The sequence below is a fragment of the Micropterus dolomieu genome, linkage group LG23, assembly GCF_021292245.1.
Source record: "Micropterus dolomieu isolate WLL.071019.BEF.003 ecotype Adirondacks linkage group LG23, ASM2129224v1, whole genome shotgun sequence".
Lineage (NCBI taxonomy): Eukaryota > Metazoa > Chordata > Actinopteri > Centrarchiformes > Centrarchidae > Micropterus > Micropterus dolomieu.
The window spans coordinates 8,420,739-8,431,268 of NC_060172.1; the positions used below are offsets into that span (position 1 = coordinate 8,420,739).

Genomic DNA, 10,530 nt, shown 5'->3' on the forward strand with positions numbered 1-10,530 from the left:
AGACGCGATGGCCAGAACCAAGCAGACCGCCCGTAAATCCACCGGAGGAAAAGCTCCCAGGAAGCAGCTGGCCACCAAGGCTGCCCGTAAGAGCGCCCCGGCCACCGGCGGAGTGAAGAAGCCCCACCGCTACAGGCCCGGTACCGTGGCTCTCCGAGAGATCCGCCGCTACCAGAAGTCCACCGAGCTGCTGATCCGCAAGCTGCCCTTCCAGCGCCTGGTGAGGGAGATCGCTCAGGACTTCAAGACCGACCTGCGCTTCCAGAGCTCCGCCGTCATGGCTCTGCAGGAGGCCAGCGAGGCTTACCTGGTCGGCCTCTTCGAGGACACCAACCTGTGCGCCATCCACGCCAAGAGGGTCACCATCATGCCCAAAGACATCCAGCTGGCCCGACGCATCCGCGGAGAGAGGGCTTAAACTCCCCCCACACCTCTTTACACCACAACGGCTCTTTTAAGAGCCACCTCACTAAAGCTCAAGAGCTCCTTCCTCTGCTGCTACTTTATAATAATTTTAGGCAGTTTAATCACAAACACCAGTATTTACATCAGCTTGCTAAAAATACTGGAAATGTTACTAGAATACTAAGTAGAATGAAAACCTTGAGCAAATATTAAAGGAACAGATGTGGAAAAACTACTATACTATAAAAATAATCTTTCAGAGTATTAAAATTAATAACAATTAACTTAATCGAACTACAATAAATAACTGAGAATAGAATTTCTTCTTCTTCTTGCCAGAGTTACTCAAAGTCGCCACCTGGTGGCAGAAGTTGTGTTTCACATTCACAAACAGCCATAATAGTTCTGAATCATGAAGGAAAACCACCTTAAATTTGCAATATAGACATTTTCTGCACATAAAGAAACAAGGATGTGATTTCAAACTCTGGATTATCTGTTTCAGAGATAAGATGAACCTCAGATCAGTGACTTTAAGCCTGAAGCAGCTCTCTGACACACCGTTTCATTTCCTCATTCATACAGTCGATATCAAAGCACATCCGGGCCGCAATTGTTTGCAGACGTTCTTGGAAACATGGCTGCATCCATAATCAATCTGTCATGGACGTAAGGACAGAGACAGCCGTCTCTGGACATCGTGGATTCATCCTCAGCTCAGAATAAGGACACTGTCCTTTATTTATAACACCGTGACTCTGTGGACATTGAGGCATCAGTTGCACTAAAACATTTACATTACTGAAGCTGTAACTGATCAATGAACGGTCATTTGTCATGTTGTGATAAGTTGCATTAATGTAAAAGAACAGCAAGTTTCATGTCATGGTCACTTAAAGTTAGTTAATAACTAAATGGATCAGTCTTTTACTGAACACTTTTAAAAACTATTTAATTGCCAACACTTCACATTATGTGAGGCCTTGTAGCATTCAACATTACTGTAAGCAGCGTGGGTGTATGAAGAAGAATACTTTCAAACATTAAAGAGTTCAAACAAGAAAAACAGTGCAGTAAAGTCTTTACTTCTTCCCCTCTCATGGACCCCTTTGAAACAGCTCCCATCGCTGAAAAGAACAAATATGATATATCAAACTAAGGTTGAGGTCAAGGGCAACTGGACTTTGTAGAAGAAAAACTAGAAGACGTTTCGTCCCTCATCCGAGAGAGTTAGCTAGGACCGCATTGTAAGTGGGGGATAAGTGGTGGCGTAGACCCCTTCCTCTGTTCAATGACGGCTTCTCAACCCTGGTGTAGATGCTTCCTTGACGCCTCTTTCAAACCATCCATCTTCTCTGTCTAAAATGTGCACCTGGTGGTCCTCAAACGAGTGTCCTCTGTCCTTCAGATGTAAGTAGACTGCAGAGTCTTGACCTGAGGAGTTGGCCCTTCTGTGTTGAGCCATGCGTTTGTGTAGTGGTTGTTTAGTCTCCCCAATATACAGGTCTGTGCATTCCTCACTGCATTGGACCGCATACACTAGATTGCTTTTCTTGTGTTTGGGTGTGGACCAGTATCCGTTCTTGGGTATGAACACAGGGATGTGGTGTTTGCTGAAAATCCTCCTGAGTGTCTCTGATACTCCAGACACGTATGGAATCAAACTGTTGTTGCGTTTGACCTTCTTCTCCTCCTCCCCTGTAGTTTTGGTCTTCTTCCTGGATTTTGTGGCTGTTTTCATAAAGGTCTATTTAGGGTATCCACAGGCTGTAAGTGCCCCCTTCAGGTGGTTCTGTTCCTTCTCTCTGGCTTCTGGACTTGCTGGTATGTGGTCCGCTCTGTGGTGCAGGGTTCTGATGACTTGTGTTCCAGTGGGTGGTGGGAATCAAAGAGTAAGTATTGGTCCGTGTGTGTGCGTTTCCTGTAAACCCCAATTTTCAGGCTCCTGTCCTCTTCAATGTGGACAGCACAGTCCAGGAAGGCCAAATTGTTGTTGTGGACATCTTCTCGTGTGAACTTGATGTTACTGTCCCGGGAGTTGATGCGTTCTGTCTCTTGGATGAGTGACGAAACGTCTTCTAGTTTTTCTTATACAAAGTCCAGGTGCCCTTGACCTCGTTGGATAACTATGACCCGGATGACTGAGAACCTTCACAGACTTCCTGCTACTCAAATATGATATAACACAGGATACAAATGGAGCAGTATCTGGAGGTTAGGCCAGAATCTTAAACCTCATCCTGACCCGCTGAAGAGTTTATCCTTACAACTGTGGACTTTATTATTCACTATATTAAATGTTATCAGGCGTTCGGTGATGACAAGTTTTCAGTCCACTATAAAGTATCAGGGCTGGAATCGATATGAAAGCAGCTGGTATCCTATCAGAAAGAAATATCATGATTTTAGGTGACCGCACATTCATAATTTTTTTTTTTTTCTACAAATTTGAGGATTTTCCTTTTACTATAGGGTTCATTTCTTAATCTCATGTGTCTTTAAACACAAGACCATTTCCAATGGTAAAGTAATGTGAACTGTTCCCAAGCTTTTTTTTTTATACAGATGAGCCACGCTCCAACTGATGCTTGACCAGTATTTATTTGTTCCTTTTCACAAATAATCCTCTTTTGACCAGCAAACACAAATAAAATAATTACAATCACTTTCAGTATGAAATAGAATATAAACACAAAATATTATCAGTTCAAAATAAAATAAGCACATACCGTGTGAGCCTTCTGCACAGAAATTTAAGTTTAGGCTGTTACAATCCTCTAATGTCGAAACACAGTCTTCTGGAACTCTTTTATTCTTTTTTAGCTTCTGATAACAGCTTAAACATCAACTATTGATCATGTGAACCCAGCATGCACTTCAGTTAGTGTAATTCACAAGTTAAACAGTTGATGTCTCTATTACTCAATAGAAAACAAATTTTATTTACATTTATTTAATTACACAGTAAACAAATACCTACATGAACTCAACTAAAAATCATATACCCCATCTTTCCCCTAAACTTCAAGCTTTGTTGCCTGTACACAAATGATCAACATCACTATTGGCACCCACCAAATTATTCAAGTACATATTCAAAGTTGTGACATTAATCAGTGGTGAAATGTAATTTGTTAAAATTTAATCTACCCAACAGTTTATACAAGTACAGCAAAAACAATTAGTTGATAAGTGATTAATTTATTGACAGAAAATAAAAATAAATGTTAAAAATATTTTATGGTTCCAACTTGTCGAGTGTGAGAATTTGCTGCTCTTGAATTGTTGATTTCACTTTATTTGTAATACTTTTGAGGTTTGGACTGTTGGTTGGTAAACTGTGAATCATTGTTAAAGTGCCAGTTTATAATTATCAGGTTAATGAATTATGAAAATAATCACAGTTGCAGCCTGATACAAAAGTAGTTCAAAATGAGCCTCAGTCCGCAGTAATGAACACACTGATCTTAAAACATGTATTATACTACAGCTGTAATCAGAAAGCTGCTCTGAATGTCATCGTTTTACATTCAAAACTTCTTCAAAGCGTTCTTGAATGAAGCTTTGAATGTCTGCCATATTTTAAGTTTATTTATCAGAAAGGACTCCTAAAACAATAACCACAGGATCATCACAAAAAGGACACAACCCTTCCAGCTTTATTGCCCTTTGTTACTTTTAGAGTCTGTTGTCAGAAGAGGATGAAGGGTCGATGTTGTAGACCTCATACATGATGGAGGTTCATACTGTGTATGAATTTTGTCATTAATCAGATCTGATTCTTCCTTATTCTGTCCAGAAACAAATGTGCATGAATGTTGTCAGAATCAGATCTTGAGTCTCGACTTCCATCCAGTTTTAAAATAAATGTTTCTCCCCGTTGGGGAATCGAACCCCAGTGTTTTGCGTGACAGGCGGAGATACTGTGCACTATACTAATGAGGAAGGGTCAATTAATAGGGCTCCACACAGAATTTGTTTTCGGAGTTTCACTGCTGAAACGTGCCTTCATTGATGAGTAATAAATTTTATAGTTACAGCTACAGTTTAGACCACAAGGTGGCGCTGTTTGTTCTGTTTATTGACCTGCTTGGTGGAGAATTATCATCTCAATCTGATGTTCTGTGTGGAGCTGTCTTGGATCAGAAGTGAAAAGTACACAGTGTTTCCGCCCGGTCTCGAACCGGGGACCTTTCGCGTGTGAGGCGAACGTGATAACCACTACACTACGGAAACTCAGCGAAGGTGGTGCTTTCAGGGACACACAGGAAATTGGTCTTTCATACTGATGTGCAGCGTTCCAACCGTATAAAACTGAGTTCAGACCAGGTTTATAATCGTTAACGAAAACTAGGTGTGGAAAACATATTTAACTGAAATAAAATGTAAACGATTACAAAAGAGCGAAACTATATTGACAGAGTTGCAAAACTAACTAAAATAAATTGAAATTAGAGTATGTATATTTTTGCTCATCCTGTGTCTGTGATGAACCTACCCCTGATAAATTGATTGTGAGCTCCCCGTGCACCGGGTTAACCTGTCTGCTGGTCATTATGTTTACCTTGTGTTTTATGGGGTCATTGATATCTCAGCCAACATGTCTCTTTGTGTTTTAATTTAACCAGAATTCCTGTTTTTTGGTAAATAAATGTTTAGATTTTACTATAACTGTTATAATATAACTGTCCAGGCATAATTCCCCTCAGGGTGTTGGGGACCTCTTGCCTGTGGCTCCGTGGGGGGAACTACAGTAGCCTATCTTCCAATTTCTTTGTTGTGCCAGTTTTTAGTCCACACCCTGCGCCTGGCATCATGAGTGAAATAGACTAAAACTAACAATGAATACTAAAAAACTAAACTATAACTGAGCATTTTCAAAAAAATACGAAAATAAACTAGCAAACCTGCTTTAAAAACTAATTAAAGCTAAACTGAAATTAAAAACAAAATGTCAGGACGAAATAAAAATAAAAACTAATGACAACTGCAAAACCTTTCTGACCTTGGTTCAAAGTAACAGTATGTATGTATTAAGCGCCAAGTGTGGTAATGATAAACTGTGTGCGAGTGTCACCGTCAGGAACATACCGTCAACAGGCTGACGTCTGTTATTATTACTATTGATTATATTTTGCTAAGAAACAACATTATGTTTCCACCCAGTTTTGAAACAGGGACTTTTCGCGTGGGAGGAGAATGTGATAACCACTACACTAAGAAAACAGCTCACTCACCTGTGCCGTGGTCCACCATTTCAATGTATTCATGTGTCAAAACTATGAATACAAGCCAATAATACAATTCAAATTGTCCACTAAGAAATTATGAAAGATTTATTTCACTTAAGGTTCTACTTCAGTAACAAAACAATATTTAAAATAATCATTTTGATGGATAAGATTTGTTAAAAATACACGGAAAAATTATCTGGGCCCTGTTTCAGAAAGCAGGTTCAACAAACTCTGAGTGTAAACCTGAACTCTGGGTTGACGAACTCTGAGCTGTCAAACTCCGAGTTTTCCGTTTCAGAAAGGCCGATCAGAATAAGTTCAATCAACTCTGAGTATGTTGAGCCTGATGGAAGCGCGTGCGTGCGGATGGAAAAAAAAACAAACATTATCAATAGAACTCCGATACTTCGATTCACCATGGCAACGGGTAAATAAAGACCCTCCATTTTAATCGGGTGGAGCTAGAAATATGAATGCTGCCAACACGGACCATGATTGGATCAAAAACGCAGGATCAATACGTTAACAATATTACATTTTATACAACCAAGTCCAGTTGCCCTTGATTTTAACCTTCGTTGGATACATTTTATACAGCGTTGCTTATTCATCATTTAGCAGACTGGAATTTCCTTGATTGATAGAGTGCTGTAATTCTCCTACAGCCTGTTATTTTAAATAGGCTAAAAGCCAATTTATTCAGCTGGAACCTGACGGGACTAAATGCCGGTGGCAATAACTAAAGATGAAAATATTAATCGAACAGATTAGACACAGTTTAGGCTCCTCGTGGACCTGTGATTGTAAAGTGACAGTCCGACTCAGTAGGCCTATTAATGATTTTTTTTTGCAAGTAAAATGTGTCAAGGTTCAAACTGACTGTGACATTTTAGAGGTCTATTTTACATTAATAAAATCTTGCTCATTTCGTGTTTTATGAAATGCTGTCAAAACACATTACTATCAGCAGATAATGAAAAACTCACTTTTAAACTATATTTATTTGTTTCAGCTGCAGCACAATCATCCTCACTCAGAAATCTTCACATCATATCCAGCTGATAACTACAATAGGGATGTTGATAACGACAGGATTGTTCAATCTGTCCAACTACAATATGAAAGGTTTTATACAGATTACTTTAAACAGTGATTACTGCAGCACTGTAACGCATGGTAAATGTTTAATGTCCACAGAGTCACTGTGTTATAAAGAAGGACAGTGTAGCTTATAGATTTTATTCTGTGCTGAAGATAAATTTACGATGTCCAACTCTCTGTCCAAACACCGATGACAGATTGATCACAAATAAAGAAAATGTTTCCACTTAAAGCTAAATTGAGACAAATCACAAGTGTTTTCTGCTGATTCAATCTATCATGGACATCTGTCTCTGTTATGTATTAATTATTCTTAATTAACCTACATTTAAAGCCGTTTTATCAGTCAGTACACTTCAGTATGATCTCAAGTTGTCAAACAGATGTAGACATTTACTACTACACTGTTACCACTAATGATGGCCTAGTATTTTTACTTCTTCTTTTCTTTAACTTTTATTTAACCAGAAAATTCCTTAGAGATTTAGATCTCTGGCCAACATGCACAGTTATAATTTAAATAGAGATACAAGTGAAACAAAAACTATTTTAAATCTGAATACTTCCTCCACCGCTGAAATTCTTATAGTTTGACCTTCACATCTTTATTCACTTCTCACAGAGATGTTTAATTATTTCTTGTGTGGCGCATGCGCAGTCTTGTTTAAATCTCAGCCAATCCTTTACGAGGAACAGCACAGTCTCATTTACATCAAGCGCATAGAAATGTGCCGCCTCATCGCTTCAGACTTATTCGTTGAGAACTATTACGAAGTTGAAGATGCCTGATCCAGTTAAGGCTCCGAAGAAGGGCTCAAAGAAAGCCGTCTCTAAGAGCGTCTCCAAGACCGGCAAGAAGAAGAGGAAGACCAGGAAGGAGAGCTACGCCATCTACGTGTACAAGGTCCTGAAGCAGGTCCACCCCGACACCGGCATCTCGTCCAAGGCCATGCTGATCATGAACTCGTTCGTGAGCGACATCTTTGAGCGCATCGCCGGCGAGTCCTCCCGTCTGGCTCACTACAACAAGCGCTCCACCATCACCTCCAGGGAGATCCAGACCGCCGTCCGCCTGCTGCTGCCTGGTGAGCTGGCCAAGCACGCCGTGTCTGAAGGCACCAAGGCCGTGACCAAGTACACCAGCTCCAAGTAAACCCGCTGTTACACCCAGCAACACAAAGGCCCTTTTCAGGGCCACCACTGCTTCAACTGAGAGCTTTTATTCCTACTGAAATCGCCTAATAACTACCCAAAGTGTTTAATTATTACTAGTGATGTGGGAGACCACTTAATACCTATCCAATACCAAGTAATGTCCGAGCTGGTATTGCTGATACCAATTCTTTCTAGTTTAAAGTGACCTCCTGTTTCTATGTACGAGAGAAAGGAGTAGGCTGTAGACTTACCAATGGAAAATAATGCCGCTTCATAACATCCTCTTTAGACTTAATCTCAGATGTTTAATGAAGTATTTCACTGTCTTTGCACACCCACTGCTTCAACTGAGAGCTTTATTCCTCACGATTCACTTAATTTATGTAATTAAGAAAAATATTCATCTAAAATCGATTGCCAACATAATAGTCTCAATTAAACTGGGCTGTTAGGAAAATCTACTTCATGTGTTTAATAAATACAAGATGACCTACATGTGAGGTCTTATTGATTCCTCTATCTAGCTTACAATCTTCATGTGTTGTTCCTCTTGAATTAAAATTTCTGCAGGTTGTCACTTGTACACATGGGAGCAAATTTAAATAAGTTTCACAATATTAAACAGACAGAATATATATTTAAGTTTATAACATTATGTAAATACACTAGTTTCAATCAGATACCAGGAAATTGTCTTCAGCCCTAAAGTAAACACAAAGGTGTTCCAAATATCTAAATTGTGACAGATCTTAATGTTGTCAGAATCAGATCTCGGGCTCGACTTCCATCCAGTTGTTAAATGTTTCTCCCCGTCGGGGAATCGAACCCCGGTCTTCTACATGACAGGTAGGGATACTGTCCCCTATAGTAATACTAGTAATCTGCGCATGCGTTGGCGTCTACAGCTACCTGTCGGAAGCTCCGTTTTAAACCGGACTCTTATCCAGTTTTAATCCACACTTTTTCGTTACATTTTTATATCCTTTTTATTTAACTTAAGTTTTTAAGATAAGTTTTACGTGGGTCAAGGATTTTAGTCATCCGACATGGATTTTAAGCTAGATGACCATAAAAACACTATCAACACTACTGATCACAGCAAAGCTCCGGCGTCTAACATTATGCTAGCCGAGATAACTGCCCCATGAGGACTGCTCACTCCTTAAGAAAGCGAACAAGAAGATTGCTGACCTTATGGAAGACATCCGACGACTTTCAGAGGAACTCAAAGAGAAAGATTCCCTGCTGACTGGCTTTATGGATGTGGCTTCAGTACAAGCCAAACAGATTCTTTCTCTTAGCGCAACCACCAACATCCAGGACACCGTGTTATGGGATCCCTCTAGTCTTCCCAGGCTTTCCTCCTGCTCGACTCCGAAGCATCAGTCAACCTGGGCTGAAGTGGTGGTCCGTGGCTGCAAGAGAGGCTCGGATGGGGCTGCCTCTCCTCCGTCCATCGCTATGCAGCCCTGTTTGACGAAACTCCGGTCCATCCAGCGGATGCACCTGCGGCTTCGAGTTTCCCTCATACGGATCTCTTTCGGAGAACAGTGCCTGCCGACACTGTTGCATCTCCTTCACCAGCTACATCTTCTGCGCTGGGCTGCCGGTCTGCCGCTGTGCCTGATTGGCGGCTGTCATCCCGGTCAAAAACCTCCGCTGAGGCTGTGCTCAGACGCTCCGGAGGCCGTCTCTACCCTGCACCGTCGGGTAGCCCTTCTCTCAGGTCTGTTACTGCTACTCCAACACAACACTCGGCAGCTCACACACTCCATCCTCAGTCCGCACACAGTGTTGAAGCAGATTCTGCTCAGTCCTGCTCTGGAACCACACAACCGGCATCTCCTCGTTCTCTTTTCTCCCCAACCGCATTAATAATTGGTGACTCCATAACCAGAAACATCCATTTCTTTAACGCTATCATTCACTGCTTCCCCGGTGCCACCACGGCTGACATTTAAAAAAAAAAAACCCAGGACCTAATGCCATCGCTCCCGTCCTCCATCACAAGAGTGATAGTCCATGTCGGAACAAATGACACAGCTCTTCGGCAGTCTGAGCTGACAAAATCAGATTTTAACCATCTTTTTAACTTTTTAAAGCAGATAATTTTAATATTTTCTGGCAAAGAATGCCTCTTTTTAAGACAAACGGACTTCACCCAAACAAACGGGGCTCAGAAATGTTAGCTGCGCACATACAGCATGTGGTGCGGTCCACACATGACTTACGTGAATGACTCATCATTCATGCAGCACACCTGGACACACCACCGCTCACTGAACAGATCTCTGCCTCACTGCCACAAACAACTGTCTCCACCTGCTGGCATGTAAAGCCGTCTGCTCCCAGCGCTGTTCCAAAAACTTCTATTCCTGTCATCATCACGCATAGACCAGTAAACCGAAATATGCACATCCCACACAGAAATAATAGTAATCTCTTAAGGATTAGGACAACTGCACCAACTCCAGCACCCAGAACAAACTCATTTAAAATGGCTCTCTTCAATGTGAGATCACTTTCAAGTAAGACTTTTATCTTAAATGATTTTATCTTGTCTGCAAATCTAGATTTTATGTTTTTAACTGAATCCTGGTTGCAAATGAATGACTATAGCCAGCTAGCTGAACTG

The 10,530-nt window shown here is 41.0% G+C and overlaps 1 protein-coding gene, 1 non-coding gene and 1 pseudogene across 2 annotated transcripts; 2 read left to right on the forward strand and 1 right to left on the reverse strand.

Annotated features, from left to right (window-relative positions):
• Positions 1-7: 7 nt before the first annotated feature.
• Positions 8-665, forward strand: LOC123963035 (annotated as a pseudogene).
• Positions 666-4,568: 3,903 nt separating this feature from the next.
• trnav-cac lies at positions 4,569-4,641 on the reverse strand. The gene has a single exon. It is a non-coding gene; the product is annotated as a tRNA-Val (tRNA).
• Positions 4,642-7,510: 2,869 nt separating this feature from the next.
• LOC123963195 (histone H2B 1/2-like) lies at positions 7,511-7,937 on the forward strand. The gene has a single exon (XM_046039842.1). It carries the CDS (start codon positions 7,522-7,524, stop codon positions 7,891-7,893), a length of 372 nt encoding a protein of 123 aa, XP_045895798.1. The 5' UTR covers positions 7,511-7,521; the 3' UTR covers positions 7,894-7,937.
• The last annotated feature ends 2,593 nt before the right edge of the window (positions 7,938-10,530 follow it).